The sequence below is a fragment of the Drosophila innubila genome (assembly GCF_004354385.1).
Source record: "Drosophila innubila isolate TH190305 chromosome 3R unlocalized genomic scaffold, UK_Dinn_1.0 2_E_3R, whole genome shotgun sequence".
NCBI classification, from domain to species: Eukaryota; Metazoa; Arthropoda; class Insecta; order Diptera; family Drosophilidae; genus Drosophila; species Drosophila innubila.
The window spans coordinates 23,221,301-23,234,643 of record NW_022995380.1 but is presented as its reverse complement, the minus strand read 5'-3'; the positions used below and the strand labels follow the sequence as shown (position 1 = coordinate 23,234,643).

At 42.4% G+C, this 13,343-nt stretch overlaps 7 protein-coding genes across 8 annotated transcripts; 3 read left to right on the top strand and 4 right to left on the bottom strand.

Moving 5' to 3' along the window:
- Window positions 1-1,477, top strand: LOC117790119. The gene is made up of 4 exons (XM_034629406.1): window positions 1-503; window positions 689-788; window positions 854-1,073; window positions 1,135-1,477. Exons 1-4 carry the CDS (start codon window positions 34-36, stop codon window positions 1,392-1,394), a joined length of 1,050 nt encoding a protein of 349 aa, XP_034485297.1. The 5' UTR covers window positions 1-33; the 3' UTR covers window positions 1,395-1,477.
- A 55-nt stretch (window positions 1,478-1,532) lies between these two features.
- LOC117790118 (isocitrate dehydrogenase [NAD] subunit beta, mitochondrial) lies at window positions 1,533-3,710 on the bottom strand. The gene is made up of 6 exons (XM_034629404.1): window positions 3,535-3,710; window positions 3,320-3,367; window positions 3,165-3,260; window positions 2,986-3,102; window positions 2,334-2,915; window positions 1,533-2,272 (listed from the first exon to the last, which is right to left on the bottom strand). Exons 1-6 carry the CDS (start codon window positions 3,574-3,576, stop codon window positions 2,042-2,044), a joined length of 1,116 nt encoding a protein of 371 aa, XP_034485295.1. The 5' UTR covers window positions 3,577-3,710; the 3' UTR covers window positions 1,533-2,041.
- Window positions 3,711-4,307: 597 nt separating this feature from the next.
- On the top strand, window positions 4,308-5,785 carry LOC117790120 (fumarylacetoacetate hydrolase domain-containing protein 2A). The gene is made up of 3 exons (XM_034629407.1): window positions 4,308-4,969; window positions 5,218-5,546; window positions 5,614-5,785. Exons 1-3 carry the CDS (start codon window positions 4,445-4,447, stop codon window positions 5,774-5,776), a joined length of 1,017 nt encoding a protein of 338 aa, XP_034485298.1. The 5' UTR covers window positions 4,308-4,444; the 3' UTR covers window positions 5,777-5,785.
- Window positions 5,786-5,887: 102 nt separating this feature from the next.
- On the bottom strand, window positions 5,888-9,150 carry LOC117790115 (MICOS complex subunit Mic60). Of its 2 annotated transcripts, XM_034629399.1 has the most exons (8): window positions 8,961-9,120; window positions 8,514-8,710; window positions 7,968-8,453; window positions 7,766-7,914; window positions 7,010-7,705; window positions 6,571-6,729; window positions 6,220-6,508; window positions 5,888-6,150 (listed from the first exon to the last, which is right to left on the bottom strand). In XM_034629399.1, exons 1-8 carry the CDS (start codon window positions 9,003-9,005, stop codon window positions 5,973-5,975), a joined length of 2,199 nt encoding a protein of 732 aa, XP_034485290.1. In that variant the 5' UTR covers window positions 9,006-9,120; the 3' UTR covers window positions 5,888-5,972. The 2 variants fall into 2 exon arrangements, with proteins under 2 accessions (XP_034485290.1, XP_034485291.1); XM_034629400.1 differs by lacking the exons at window positions 5,888-6,150; window positions 6,220-6,508; window positions 6,571-6,729 and adding an exon at window positions 6,734-6,824 and having other exon boundaries at window positions 8,961-9,150.
- A 444-nt stretch (window positions 9,151-9,594) lies between these two features.
- On the top strand, window positions 9,595-10,334 carry LOC117790124 (39S ribosomal protein L35, mitochondrial). The gene is made up of 2 exons (XM_034629410.1): window positions 9,595-9,737; window positions 9,796-10,334. The coding sequence occupies exons 1-2, from the start codon at window positions 9,713-9,715 to the stop codon at window positions 10,299-10,301; spliced, it is 531 nt and encodes a 176-aa protein (XP_034485301.1). The 5' UTR covers window positions 9,595-9,712; the 3' UTR covers window positions 10,302-10,334.
- Window positions 10,306-11,404, bottom strand: LOC117790121 (fumarylacetoacetate hydrolase domain-containing protein 2). Its single transcript, XM_034629408.1, has 3 exons — window positions 10,983-11,404; window positions 10,592-10,923; window positions 10,306-10,532 (listed from the first exon to the last, which is right to left on the bottom strand). Exons 1-3 carry the CDS (start codon window positions 11,373-11,375, stop codon window positions 10,376-10,378), a joined length of 882 nt encoding a protein of 293 aa, XP_034485299.1. The 5' UTR covers window positions 11,376-11,404; the 3' UTR covers window positions 10,306-10,375.
- A 581-nt stretch (window positions 11,405-11,985) lies between these two features.
- LOC117790122 (cytochrome c-type heme lyase) lies at window positions 11,986-13,290 on the bottom strand. Its single transcript, XM_034629409.1, has 3 exons — window positions 13,127-13,290; window positions 12,427-13,009; window positions 11,986-12,371 (listed from the first exon to the last, which is right to left on the bottom strand). Exons 2-3 carry the CDS (start codon window positions 12,990-12,992, stop codon window positions 12,116-12,118), a joined length of 822 nt encoding a protein of 273 aa, XP_034485300.1. The 5' UTR covers window positions 12,993-13,009; window positions 13,127-13,290; the 3' UTR covers window positions 11,986-12,115.
- Window positions 13,291-13,343: the final 53 nt, after the last annotated feature.

Sequence of the window (13,343 nt, the reverse complement as noted above, 5' to 3'; positions counted from 1 at the left end):
AAAAGAGTAGTAAAAGATTAATCTATTTTGACCATGAAACGATTAAAATGTGATCTAAGTCCTGAGCTAACAACGGGTCTGAAGCTGGCCGACAGTGTTCGTCCTGATTGTTGTCCAGTGCTAAATCGTATACCCTATGATGCCCAATGTTTCATCAAGGACATCTCGAAGGAGCTGAGTGAGCTCTACAAGCGACATGAGAATACGTTTGTAAAGAGCAAACGCATAATGGAATTGGCAAAACCAATTAATCCCAAGTGTCGCTTTGTGCCCAAATGTGCCTGTCCCTTCAAGAAGACCATTGAGATTGTGCCAGCCGACTTGCCCAGCAACACCCGAACCGAACAATTAGCATTGCCCACTGTTAGGCGACTGCTCTATCGCAGGCAACATGCCATGGAAATTGGAGATAGGATTGGCGAGAGCATATTAAATCGCTGGTTACGCTACAGTTACATGTCCCTCTACAGTCGTCTAGGCAACATGCAGCCACTGAAGAAACCGTAAGTTTCCTTTAACAAATAACCAGGGAAAGTAATCATTATATTCTAAATATAATAAAAGTTAACTTATGATAATTTTTCAAGAATTTTCATCAATGATTTGAGCGAAAAATAAATAAAAAATTATATATAATAATCATTTACGATCCCTGCAAATAACTAACCATATTATTTTTCATGAATAGAGTCAAAAAGAAGAAGGCCACGGAGAAGGAGAAGAAGAAACAAGCAGCCTACATTGAGAAGCTAGCAAAGCCTAAAGTTCCACTCGAGCCACCAACGCCCGTAAGTTATCCACATCAAACAAAATAAATACTTTATTCAAAATTACTCCTTAATGCCATCCCTAGGAGCGTAAAGCGGGTGAGTTTAGTGCGAAGCGTATAAAGAAATTGTCGCGGCCGAAGGTGGTCGAGGAGATTGTGAAACCAACGTGGGAATTGACACCCGGCATGAAGGCTTACACGGCATCGGATCGCATCAAGACAATGGCTATGCCAGTCAGTCGCCCGAACGTTCACACCAATGAGGAGCCAGAGAAGGTGTCGCCCAACGCCCTGAAATACAAACGTAAGTACATCTTTATCCATATGCTAACCAACCAAATAATAACTATTTTGGTTCTATACAGCGAGTGAACGCATTAAGGAAATGGCCCAACCATTGGCTAAAAACGAAGCCAACTTGGCTGGCGATGTGAAGGATGATCCATTCTCCATTTCTCCAAATGCACTCAAATACAAGCCCTCAACGCGCATCAAGGAGTTGGCCGAACCAAAGGAGTTTGAGAATACTCACATACGTGAGAATCCGTTCGCCATCTCGCCGGCAGCTCTCAAGGCCAAAGCATCACCACGTCTTATAGAATTAGCCAAGCCAAAGGGATCATAGCTCTTGATATTCAAAATTTGTTGTAACATTTTTTGTACTAATCTTTTGGTAATTTCAAATAAATTGTGGAATGTTTTCTAAAACTTCTTGTGAAGAGTTTAGCTTATTATTCTTTGAATCTAAACCAAAGCTTTAAAATTTTATTTCATCTATTTAAATAGCCAGCACTTTTGTCTTGGCTGCTAGCTTTTAATTTATTTGTAGTTTTTACTCGCCATTTTGGTTGACATAAATAGTTTTCGGTACACTTTGAGTTTTAAATTAAATGAATATATGATTTTGCATTTTGTTTAGCTTTTGTTTTGTAAACCATTAAGTTGACGGCTAAATTCGAATACAATTCGAGATTTGCCAAAAATTATAATACATATATAATCACAAAATAATAATAAAGGATACGGTCAATTTAATAAACTATGAATAGTTTTTGGGGAGGCAGGGGGGCGAGGTAATTGGACTAAACTTAAATATTCGCCAGAAATAATACTCAAAGAATGCAATTAAATTTGGGAGACAAACATACTGAGTGAAAGCGAACTAAAAATTTAAAACCTATATGACAATTCAATTTTTAGACAATAGCTCTATTAGATTGCGGGATCCTTCAATTTGGTCTGCTATTATTGTGGCTATTACTGCCTTTTGGCCTAGTGCAGATTGGCAATGACAGCGCGCGTAAAGTCCGCCGTAGTGGATTGGCCACCCAAATCCTTGGTGCGCACCTTGCCGTCCTTGAGCACCTGGTTGATGGCATTTTGAATGACTTCACTGTACGTGGGCAAATTGATGTGACGCAACATCTTTGTGCCGCACAACAACATTGCCGTTGGGTTGGCAAGATTCTTGCCCACAGCCTGGGCGAAGGTGTGACGTGCTCCCTGAAAAAGCAGGTATATAAATTTAAATCGTATGTATAGCTTAAAATCAACGTTTGTTTACCGGTTCGAACACCACAGTCTCCGCTGAGTAAGAAGCACCAGCAACGACGCCGGCGCCGCCAACTAAACCGGATGCCAAGTTGTCGACAATGGCACCATACAGATTAGGGGTGACCAGGACATCAAATTGATTGGGATTGGACACCATTTGCATGGTCGTGTTGTCGACAATCATTTTATCGAATTCAATGCGGGGATACAATTTGGAGACCTCCTCGCAACACTTCAGGAACAGACCATCGCCCAGCTTCATGATGTTGGCCTTGTGCACCGCTGTGACCTTCTTGCGGTTGTTCTTGGTGGCATAATCGAACGCAAACTTGGCAATACGCATCGATTTCTTGGCAGTGACGATTTTCAGGCACTCCACAATGCCGGGCACAGACTCATGCTCCAACGCTGAGTATTCACCCTCGGTCTGTTCGCGAATGATGACCGTATCGATGTTGGAGTGACGGGTTTTCACACCAGGCAAGGAGCGCACATGCACAACGTTGGCATACAAATCCAGATCTGTGCGCAGTTTCATGTTGAGCGTTTGCAGTTCGCCCTCATTGCTGTAATCGGGCGTGGCCAAGATGCCCTGCGTGGGAACAGAAACAGATAAACTCAACCAATCATCAGTCATTGAGGTTGTCACATCTAAAACTTACCTTAATGCAAACTTTGTTCTTTTGAATGGAAGCCACTACATCCTCAAGTTTGGCGCTCAGCACGGGATTGATTTCGGACAGGAAGTAAGCTTCAAAGTCGACAGGCACACTTGCTGCCTGAAAGCAATGGAAATCCTTGAGACTTCATGTTCATGTGGACTCCAATGTTATGCACTCACCTTGAAGACCTCCTGCAAGGAATAAACCAACTCGGGACCGACACCATCGCCGGGAATTAGAGTGCAGGATGTTCTATTTCCGCTGTGGGCAGCTTCCTGCAAAAGAAACCACATATTAACTTATGGACACACTTTAAGTGCTGTTGAGTACACACCTGAGCTCCGACAGCCGCCGAAACATGCAGTCTGCGCACCGCTGCTGCCTGTTCCCAACAGAGAAACCATTATTAATAAACCTTCTATTCTTGCGAGGATTTTAACCTCAAAAATTTTGCATTTGTGACCGCAAAGGCGACGAAATCGTCAACGGCAAAAGCGCTTGGCAAGTGTTTATGTAAGCACTGTGCAACACACTGCCAATTTTACTTACCTGCACCAATGTCCGTCCCAGTTTTTTAGCCAGCATCGACATGTTGATCGTACGTAAGACAATTGTGTTTATTGCAGTAATTTCAATTGACCTACTGTCTAATTGTTTAAATCTTTAATTTTGCTGTGCAAAATTTCAATCGAAAACCAACAGTAACAGCTGACTAGGGTTGCTCTTAAGTAATCGCAAATAATAAGATTTCGATAAATTTATTGACATCTTTTTCACATTCAAAATTTTTTTAGTTACATATATAAACACACAAAAAGGTAGTTTAAATCATAATTTAACAACGAATATAAATGTACATCATGTATTGAATCCATCTATTGAATTTTTCGATAAGAACAATCGCGCATATTCGGAAAATCGATCTATCGATATTGGGCGCTCTATTCAAATATAAAGTTGACAGCGAACAGATAGAGAGAGAGAGTAATGCTAATACGGTGAGTAGTATTAAAATGGGCTTAAATTTTTCTACTCTACAGCAGACACAAGTTGGATTCCCAAGGCGGTGAAATGCAAATGCACTATAGAGGAGGCGAAAGAGCTTTGATTTATATTTGATTACCAATTAATATATTTTTCTATACATTTTATACGTATCATCCTCATATAAGACTTTCTTAATATGCAGTACACGTACTTTGGATCCTTTTTGACTCTTGACTCAACAAGTTGATCGATCAAAGCTATCCTGGTTCTATACGTGTATTTTCAATCTGTTTCACGGCGGTGTATAATGTGAAATATTTAGTTTTGATTCAATTTTCAAATTTGTAAGGCTAAATTTAAGTTTCAGGAGTAAAATTGCACATTCAAGGAGTTCGGTGTATTTGGCTAATTAGATTTGCACAAATTAGAGCATTATTCATAATAGAGAAGTATATACATATGAAGCCAAACTATGAAAGCTGCAGTATCTTTGCTGCGTAATCATTTGGGATTCGCGAGAATACATGCGAAAGCGGCACCTTTGGATAAATATCCTTTAAGGGGCAACCCTTTGGAATCAATAATCTCCTCCTGTCACAACGAATACCATAGACCGAGATGTCGATTTGTTCAATATATACGATCCGGAGACACACATAAGAGATTGGGAATGGTCTCTGAGAATGGGTGCAAAATGATTGAATTGTCCAACTTAACTTGTGCCGCGACAGACATGGTGCAGTTCATACAGCAAAGGTATTGCATGGACAGTCTTCTCGATAGCTCACAGTTCCTGGAAGTGAACGACGTGATGGAGGATCTTCGGCTGTTGCCTCCAATTGATGCACCGGTCAAGATCATTGGTGTTACGTGCAACTATTACGACAGCTGCAATGAGCAAAATCTTCGAATACCAAAATTTCCAGAATTTTTTGTTAAATTTAACACCTCAATAACTGGAGCTCTGGACAACATACGTGCTCATCATGTAGCCAAGGTAGGTTAATCATTTTCCTTTATATCATAATTTTTAATTTTTGATTTGATTATTAGGGAATTAACTATTAATTTTCCATTATATAAAAAAATTTAATATAATAAAAATTCCGTTATCGCGATAAGTTAAGAATATCTAGGATTTTCGCATCCGTTCAAATAATTTCTGCGGGTTTGATTTTTCTTCAACATTTCTGAATATATTTTGCCTAAATATATTTGACTGCCCATGATTAATTATCGTTTCAGCGCATTGATTATGGCTGCCAGTTAGCCGTGGTCATTGGCTGTAAGTGCCGTAATGTGCCACGGGTCGAGGCTATGGGCTGTGTTTTTGGCTATATGATTGCTCAGGATATTACTGCACGGGATTGGAATGTATTACTTGGTGGTCAAACATTGTTGGGTAAATCCTTGGATTCCTTTTGTCCATTGGGATCGGTTATTGTGCATAAATGTCATGTGCCTGATGTGAACAATTTGTGGATTAAGACTATTGTCAATGGTAAGGAACGACAAAGCGGCAATACAAGGAATATGATTTTTAAAATAGACTACATTATACATCGACTCTCTCAGTGAGTATATAGAACAATTACTACAACCAACATCTCGTGATTTATATGTACATTATTTATATTACAGGTTTATGACCCTCTGCCCTGGTGACATCATTTTAACTGGAACGCCAGCTGGTGCCGGCGCTTATCAAACTCCGTCGAGCTTTCTCAAGCCAGGTGATCTTGTCGAGAGTGAAATACAAAAATTAGGAAAAATGCGAAATAAAGTAGTCAATCCTTATGCATAAATTCAATAACAGCGCTTTTCATTGCCCTTCAGCAAGGGGTTTCTTCTATATTTAAAATTTGTATAATTGCATCTAAAACAATCAATGTTTAAGTAATAATTCTTTTTTTTGTTTGTTGTTTGATATACTTTTCATTTAAGTGAAATTACAATAAATCATTTGCAAACTAAAAGGATGACGTGTAGGAAAACATAATCTACAAATACAACAAACCGCTTGCTGCGGCATGAGCCATCAGTGTATTAGCCGCCTGTTGTGTCTCCAACATGAGGCGGGTCTCCTTCATCCAATCGCTGGCAACTTCTCGTGACGCACCTTCCAACAAGTTTAAGTATTTAAGCGCCTGCAAAAAGTCACCACGATCCACATGATACCTGAAAGAAAATCAAATATATTACTTATTAATTATATATGAGATGAATATGATGCAAGTAATTAATTACCTAGCTCTATTTAAAATGTCGTAGGTATCCAATTTATTATAGTCAAAGGGCTTGTTGTCAAGCTCATCTCTGGAAATGGGATTATCCGGTCGCACGATAAACAATGACTGCAGAAATGAGAGGAAGTAAATAGGAAGGCTGCCTCCATTTTCCGGCACCAGCGCCAAGCGCCGTGCAATGCGCTCCACGTTCAGAAAACGTTCACGCAGCGCATCCTCTGGGAACACACCACGTTCCTGTGCCTCCTTGGGCATATTTTTCAAGACTGCAGTCACCAGTTCATCACCCTCTGCAAGCAGTTCCAAAGATTAAACAGGTTTCGCTTTCATTTGGGGAATGAAGCGAACTTACCAGCGACCTTGGCAATTGCATTGATCTCGTTCTTCAGAGGTCGCAGCTTCTCCTTGTAGTGCACGCCGGGCGTGGCAGTGCGCACCGAAGCCCAGAGAGCCTGGCAAGCAGCCCACAAGGCTTGCGCCTGGTTAGCCGAACGCTCCGTTTCAGCTCGCTCTGTGAAAATGATTAAAAATGTGGTTAAATGAATCTAAACTTTTGCACCTAAATTATCATAAGCTTGGGAATACCTTTAAATTCATCCTCTATTTCTAAAGCAGCATTTGGGAATGTATTTATCATAAATATAATAAAGCTAGCTAAACATATTTCAAACTGGAAAACAATCGAATCTTTGGAATTATCTTAAAGATTAGATAGGGGATGAGACATTCGATTGTTTTTCAGCTCAAATTACTTGACAACAAACTGAATGACAATGCAATAATCTGCTTACCAGCCAGAGCCGTATCCATGCCGCGTAGCTTGCCCAGCATAGCAGCTAGTTGAAGCTTATAGTTGGCCTTTTCGGCTGCCAACTTGTCGTCCAACTCACGCTTGAAGCTGCGCGTCAGATCCGTTTCACGTTGAGCCACAATATCCTTGATGTGATCCGTGTGCGCTTCGGCCTGTTTCTTGAGCTGCAAACGCAGCTGCTTATCAGCATCGGCATGGATTTGGAATATCTTTTTCTGATTTTCAACGGCCAGCTTGCGCTTCTCCGCCTCCAAATGATACTCCAACTGGGCACGCAGAGCGCTGGAGCTATTGTCACCCTTTAGGGAGTCAATGGCACGCTTGAGACGCAGTTCACCATCGGTTTGCAGGCGCTGCAGCTCCTTTTGGTAGGCCACCACGTGGGAGTAGGCGTGCAGAATGAATAAATCCAAATCCTCCTTGGATATATTCAATTTCTTATCGGAGAGATTGAGGCCAGGAAAGATGGACTCGATCTCATCGATGAAATAGTTGCGTGCTTGTTCCACACTGCGCCAATATTTATCAGAGACGCTCGCCGTATCCTTATGTCTGTAGAGCTCATCCTTGACTTGACTAATGTGCTCGACGAGCTTCTTAATCTTGTTACGCACCTGCTCCACCTTCTCCTGGTTCTCGGATGTGACTGCTTTGCTCAAGGCAAGTTCACAGCGATCTGCAATTGAAAAGGGAGTTTACTTGAGGTCCAAGTGCAGTTACTCTTAGAAGACTTTACCAATCTTATCCTGTGCCTCGCGAGCTGCACGTTCAGCCGTCGATACGGCCGTGTCTCGTGCACCAGCACGATTTTTCAGTGTACGCCAGAGCGAGTTTTCGCCATGTTCTACAGCCTTGTCCACAACATGTCGCACATCCTCATTAAACCTGCATGAAGAATATTTAAGCATCCGGAGATTACAGTGCAGACATTTACGTACTTCTTCAGCACCCCAATGGCCGTGTTATATTCCTTGACAGCCAGCTGGGCCGACAATTCAATGGCCTTCTCCAGTTCCACGACTTCTTGAGGTAGAGGACTCACCTTGGGCGCCGATGGCTTTGGAGCCGCTGCTGGAGCGGGCACCGGGATGACGGCCACTTGGGGCTCACTCTTTGCAATTGGGGCAGTTGTTTTTGGCTTGGCCGATTCCGACTCGGAGCGTTGCTTCTTCTGGTCGATGTGTTTAATTGGAGTGGGTGGCACTTCCGGTGCACTGTTTCCACCAAAGAAGCCGGTTACTTTGCTAGTAACTGAGTTAACCGAATCGGATACGTTGTTGAAAGTCGATTTTACTTTGTCGTATTGTTCGTTGACACTTTTGGTTAAATCCTGGAACGGTGGCTCCTCCCTGAGAGTTACTTTAATGATCGATTCGGCGCCAGGCACATTCTTCTCAACCATTTGGCGGAAACCTTTGTCGTACCTGCAAACGTTGGACTCTGATCAGTTTCGAGTATATATGGGATTGGGGAAAACCACTCACTTGGCATAGGTAATAACGCCGCCGACTGCAGCCAGTGGTGTCAGCAGGAGCATCACTTTGCCAAAGCCAGCTTCGCGTAGATGAGGTGGTGGGGGCAGACTACTCCTTTGCCGTTGTTGTTGTTGTTGGTGTTGTCCATTGCCGCCGTGACTTCTGTTGTTGCTGTAGTGTCTGTTGCCTGTGGGTGGCAGAGTGCGCTAGAAAGACAAAAGTAAAGGATTCTGATTGGACACTGAAACACTTTTCGATTGTCTGCTGATGATAATTTGCTGGAATTTTGGACATTTTTTGCATATTAACTGCATTTGCTATATGACATAACAAGTTCGCTTGTATATTTTTTGCAATTGGTTTTGTTTGTGGGTGCGTGAGGGGGGCGGGGACAGAAGACGTCACGACCGACACGAATGATTGTCACATTGTTGAACACATTTATTTATTTATTACCTGCACTGCACACTTGCACTGTTCTATAACTGCTAGTCGATACATTATGTAGCCAAAGAATTTTGATAATTTTACTTGATGGTGTCTGCTGCAGGCCCTGACCGGCGGCGTTAATAATTTTCCTGCCCAATTTCTCTCCAACGACAAATACCGACTGCTGTTTCCCTTGCCGTCGACGTGATATGCACGTTTACATATGAATGGCAAGCGATTACATCCAGCTTCTTCCATTCGTGCACTTGTGTCTGGGAGATTTCGCATGTGTGCTATAATAAATATACAGGAATTTGTAAATTTAAATTGACTCAAGTTTACTGCTGGCTACGAGCATAATAAAAAATACAAAATGTAAAACTAAATAAAATTTTAAGCATTTCATTTCAAATATGCCACCACACTAGGGCTGCAAAATCATTGATGATTATAATCGATAGTAACGTTTGACAATTGTGTTATTCCATTCATTCCTTTTATTGCATTGCATTTGTTAAATTATATTAATTAAAATTATTTGGATTGAACCAGCATCTACTTAAATAAGTTTCTAAATACTCAATGAAGAATCGATAGTTCATCGTTTATGATTCCACTAACGATGTTTTTCAGCCCTGTATTATAAAATGTGAAGCGTGAACTGTGAATAGCAGAATACGGACATGTGTTATTGGCGAACAGCTGATCGTTCTGGACTGTTACGCGACTGAGTAACAAAAAAAGTTTGGTCAACATTTTAATGAATTAAAAATCATAAAATGCTGCGTTCACTGGTTACTGGTGGTAAGTTGTGTCTTTCCTTAAATACACATCAGCTTATTTAAATATTTATTGCTTCTAGCACTTCGCAGTGTTTGCCGAGTGTCGCCGGCTTCTGCACTGCAAGAAACGCAGCGAGCATGTTTCAGTCAGTTGATAAAAGCGTCTGCTCCCGCCCAGAATAGGATAAATCTGCTTCCAGCCTGCAGCATGACGCCAGCGTCATCACCCATGTTGTTGCAATTGCCGGCACTGACAGCTCTGCCCGCCCGCAGCGTTACAAAGTTCTCCCTCATCAAGGGCAAGCGGAAGACTGTGAAGGCGGTGCTGAAGCGTTTCAAGCGCCTGGATTGGGGAGCCTGGATCAGGACACACTCTGGCCGCCATAAGAAACTGTTTAAGAAGTCCAATGAACTGAAGCGTCGTCTGCGCCAGCATGTGTTAACCAATGCCAACCAGAGCTGGTTGCTGGACAAGATGGTCACGAGCTATTGGCGTCGACCCAAGCACTACATTGACGATCCTTATGCTCCTTACCACAAGCGCGATGAGTACTTTGCCACCAAATCGAAATCATTTAAAGTGTAAATTAATAATTGATTAAATGCAAAACATTGTTTATTTTAATAACAGTATTAACAATTCATTTATTGGGGTTCTTTTTAAGATGCCACAACATTGTTGGTCATGGTGCCCACACCGACAATTTCCGTCTTGATGACATCCCCCGGCTTAAGGTACTCTGGCGGACTGCGGTGCATGCCAACGCCCTTGGGTGTGCCCGTCAAGATAATGTCGCCAGGCAGCAATGTAATTGTCCTATAAGAGTTTGGGAGTTAGTCTTAAAGGAACTAAGAATAGTCGGATTAAGGACTCACTCCGTCAGCCTGCTGATGACATCGTCAATCTTATAGATCATGTTGCCCGTGTTGCCGTTTTGCTTCTCCACGCCATTGATCCATGTTTTCAGCGGCAGATCATAGACATCCTTTATCAGGCTCTTGTGCACCACGGCCGGACCGAGTGGGCAGAAGGTATCCATAGATTTGCCCAACAGAAATTGTCCACCATTGCGCTCCTTCTGCCAGTCACGGGCGGAAATGTCCTGGGCAACGCTGTAACCAAAGACGTAGTCGAAAGCCCGCTCCTTGGCCACCTTGCGAGCGACCTTGCCAATGACGACCACCAGCTCCACTTCCCAGTCGATTTTCTGATAAGAAAAGAAAAGAATGAGTAATATTCCACTTGTAACATATTTATCTTACATACATCAGATGATTTGTGGGCTATGACATTATCTTTGGGTCCGACCAAAGTGTTGTTGTACTTGCTGAAGAACATGGGCTCCTTGGGTGCCGGTTTATTCTGCTCATCGCAGTGATCCTTATAGTTAAGGCCAATGCAAATGATTTTACCCGGATCCGTGAGTGGTGGCAGCAGAGTGACGTCATCGTTTATATCCAACTTCGGTTGCTTTTGAGCCTTTTGCGCAAGCTCCTCCAGATTGGGACTTTGTGCAATCAATGTTTTCAGATCACACGGCAAACCATCGACACCGGACAGCTCGACCAGAGATTTCTGATCTTCCGCAAGCAGGCCAAGACGTTTGGCGAGGTCACCTTTACGCAAATATTGCACGAAACGCATTCTGGCTGCCAACATTTATGACTGATCGCTGGAGCGACGTTGTAGCTCCACTTAAAACAATTAACGACGTATGGCAGTCTTACGTGACGTAAGAACACAATAAACATGCACACACACAACCCTGGACAAACTGGATTGACATTCACTGAATGGAATATTTCTAAAGGGGAAAAAGTATTGCTCAGAAGAAAGCTTTAAGAAGAGCTTTTTGTCTGTAAAAGCTGATTCTTACTGTAATCGCTTGTTCCCATAAGACAGACAAATTTTCTACAACTTTTCATATATCCATTTTATCTGTTGTTGACTTGACCTGAAAACCAACTTGAAATTATAAACTTTACACTATTTAAATTAAATGTTGTAGCAATGTTATTTAATGTTTTGTGGTCGCGACTTACCCATATACTCAAATGCGTTTTCATATTTAAATATTGCGCTCGCTGATTGTTTCAACATATCGATATAAATACAAAAATTCAGCGCGAATGTCAAATGGTTTTAAAAATACCCACAAGATTTGGCCGCATGGATTTTGTATACACCATGGTGAAATTATAATTTCATCATGCTTCAGCCATACTTTTAAACTGAAAAATGATATAAATCAATAAGTAAAAACAGTTTTGATTCGCTTTTTTTATAACAGACGGCACCAAGTTTTATGTATTTATGCCAGACAGCAGTGCAGCCTAAACTGTATAACGGTCATTTTGCATTCGATTAATTTAGTTAAGTTTACAATATTTGAAAATTACTTATTCGCTACCAGCAGACACTTTGCTGCTCCCGGCGTCCTTGAAGCTCCCCAATAGTTCGTATTTCCAGCGCATGTAGGTCACACGCATGCGATCCCAAACATTGTCCACTGAATCCATGGCCGGACGCACATCCAACAGGGCAAAGCGGTAATCCTTGTCAACCAATCCACCGTCATAGTAGTCAATAACATAGCGCACATCCTTGCCGCAACGGTCCACAATCCAATCGTGGCGATCAAAAGGCAACTCATAGCTGTAAATAAAAATTGAATTAAAGTTTATGGTATATTAAGGTGTTTCAATCTTACCCGAGCCAGCTGCGGAAGCGGGCACGCGGACTGAAGTCCTTGGCCTTGCCGCCGAAGCTCTTGAGACGCGGATTGCCGCATTCTTTGGCGTGTAGCGCCTCCCATTTAAGTACCTCCTGCCAGGCCTGTTCGTTGTTGGCATTGTGAATGCGTATTATGTCTCCCATGTCCTTCTGGGACACATCCTCGTTCTTCCAGCGCCAGCCCTTGCGCAACATGGCATTCCAGAACATTTGCTGACTGGGATATTGCCAGAACTGAGTGGTTCCGTCCTCGGTCACCTTTGGTATGGTCGATGTCTGACGGTCTGTGGGCAATGGGAAGGGCTGATCCGGCGCCGGCTGTTGATTAGCCGGTGGCATCATATTAAGTGGATTCACATCACTATTGTCGTGCTTTACTGGACACTCGGAGGCGGCCTGCATTTTGGGATGTGGCGGTACGGCCGAGGCAGATGTGTTCTCTCCCTGCTTCTGGTGCATGGGACATTCCGGCGGAGGTGAGCCACCAGCGGCCATGCGCTTGGATGCCTCCATCTGGACTTTGGTTATCGCTGTGTTGCCCATTCTTTAAATTTCAATTCCTGCAAGATATTATTGCATCAGTCAACAAACTGTGTCACGAGCAGATTCTCAAGTTGCGTAACTCCTCGTTGTAAGAATTGCGAGAAATGACAGGACATTGACCATGTTGCACTTACTTTTATGTTTGCCTCGATTGCGTTCCAAAGTGTTTCTTTGATTTCTATTGAATTTGCAAACAGTTTTATTTGATGTTTTTACTGTTCATGGTGTAGGCCAGTTGTGAACAAAAGTGACAAATTGCAGCGAGGTTACGCGCAGAGTTGTCAGGCTATCAAAACATAAAAGAAAAATGTAGACCGTGTAAATTTTTTTCTGGAAATAAAGTGTTATGCT

Coding starts and splice junctions, on each gene's coding strand:
- LOC117790118 (XM_034629404.1), bottom strand. CDS start 3,576: ATGTCGATGCTGGCTAAAAAACTGGGACGGACATTGGTGCAG. Junction 3,368..3,534: donor TGGGACGGACATTGGTGCAG/GTAAGTAAAATT, acceptor TGTTGGGAACAG/GCAGCAGCGGTGCGCAGACT. Junction 3,261..3,319: donor CGGCGGCTGTCGGAGCTCAG/GTGTGTACTCAA, acceptor TTTCTTTTGCAG/GAAGCTGCCCACAGCGGAAA.
- LOC117790119 (XM_034629406.1), top strand. CDS start 34: ATGAAACGATTAAAATGTGATCTAAGTCCTGAGCTAACAACGGGTCTG. Junction 504..688: donor ATGCAGCCACTGAAGAAACC/GTAAGTTTCCTT, acceptor TTTCATGAATAG/AGTCAAAAAGAAGAAGGCCA. Junction 1,074..1,134: donor CAACGCCCTGAAATACAAAC/GTAAGTACATCT, acceptor GGTTCTATACAG/CGAGTGAACGCATTAAGGAA.
- LOC117790122 (XM_034629409.1), bottom strand. CDS start 12,992: ATGGGCAACACAGCGATAACCAAAGTCCAGATGGAGGCATCCAAGCGC. Junction 12,372..12,426: donor CGCTTCCGCAGCTGGCTCGG/GTAAGATTGAAA, acceptor TTTTATTTACAG/CTATGAGTTGCCTTTTGATC.
- LOC117790124 (XM_034629410.1), top strand. CDS start 9,713: ATGCTGCGTTCACTGGTTACTGGTG. Junction 9,738..9,795: donor GCGTTCACTGGTTACTGGTG/GTAAGTTGTGTC, acceptor TATTGCTTCTAG/CACTTCGCAGTGTTTGCCGA.
- LOC117790120 (XM_034629407.1), top strand. CDS start 4,445: ATGAAAGCTGCAGTATCTTTGCTGCGTAATCATTTGGGATTCGCGAGA. Junction 4,970..5,217: donor GTGCTCATCATGTAGCCAAG/GTAGGTTAATCA, acceptor TTATCGTTTCAG/CGCATTGATTATGGCTGCCA. Junction 5,547..5,613: donor ATTATACATCGACTCTCTCA/GTGAGTATATAG, acceptor TTTATATTACAG/GTTTATGACCCTCTGCCCTG.
- LOC117790115 (XM_034629399.1), bottom strand. CDS start 9,005: ATGTATCGACTAGCAGTTATAGAACAGTGCAAGTGTGCAGTGCAG. Junction 7,706..7,765: donor CGAGGCACAGGATAAGATTG/GTAAAGTCTTCT, acceptor TTTCAATTGCAG/ATCGCTGTGAACTTGCCTTG. Junction 6,509..6,570: donor TGCAATTGCCAAGGTCGCTG/GTAAGTTCGCTT, acceptor AACTGCTTGCAG/AGGGTGATGAACTGGTGACT.
- LOC117790121 (XM_034629408.1), bottom strand. CDS start 11,375: ATGTTGGCAGCCAGAATGCGTTTCGTGCAATATTTGCGTAAAGGTGAC. Junction 10,924..10,982: donor TAGCCCACAAATCATCTGAT/GTATGTAAGATA, acceptor TTTTCTTATCAG/AAAATCGACTGGGAAGTGGA. Junction 10,533..10,591: donor GTCATCAGCAGGCTGACGGA/GTGAGTCCTTAA, acceptor AAACTCTTATAG/GACAATTACATTGCTGCCTG.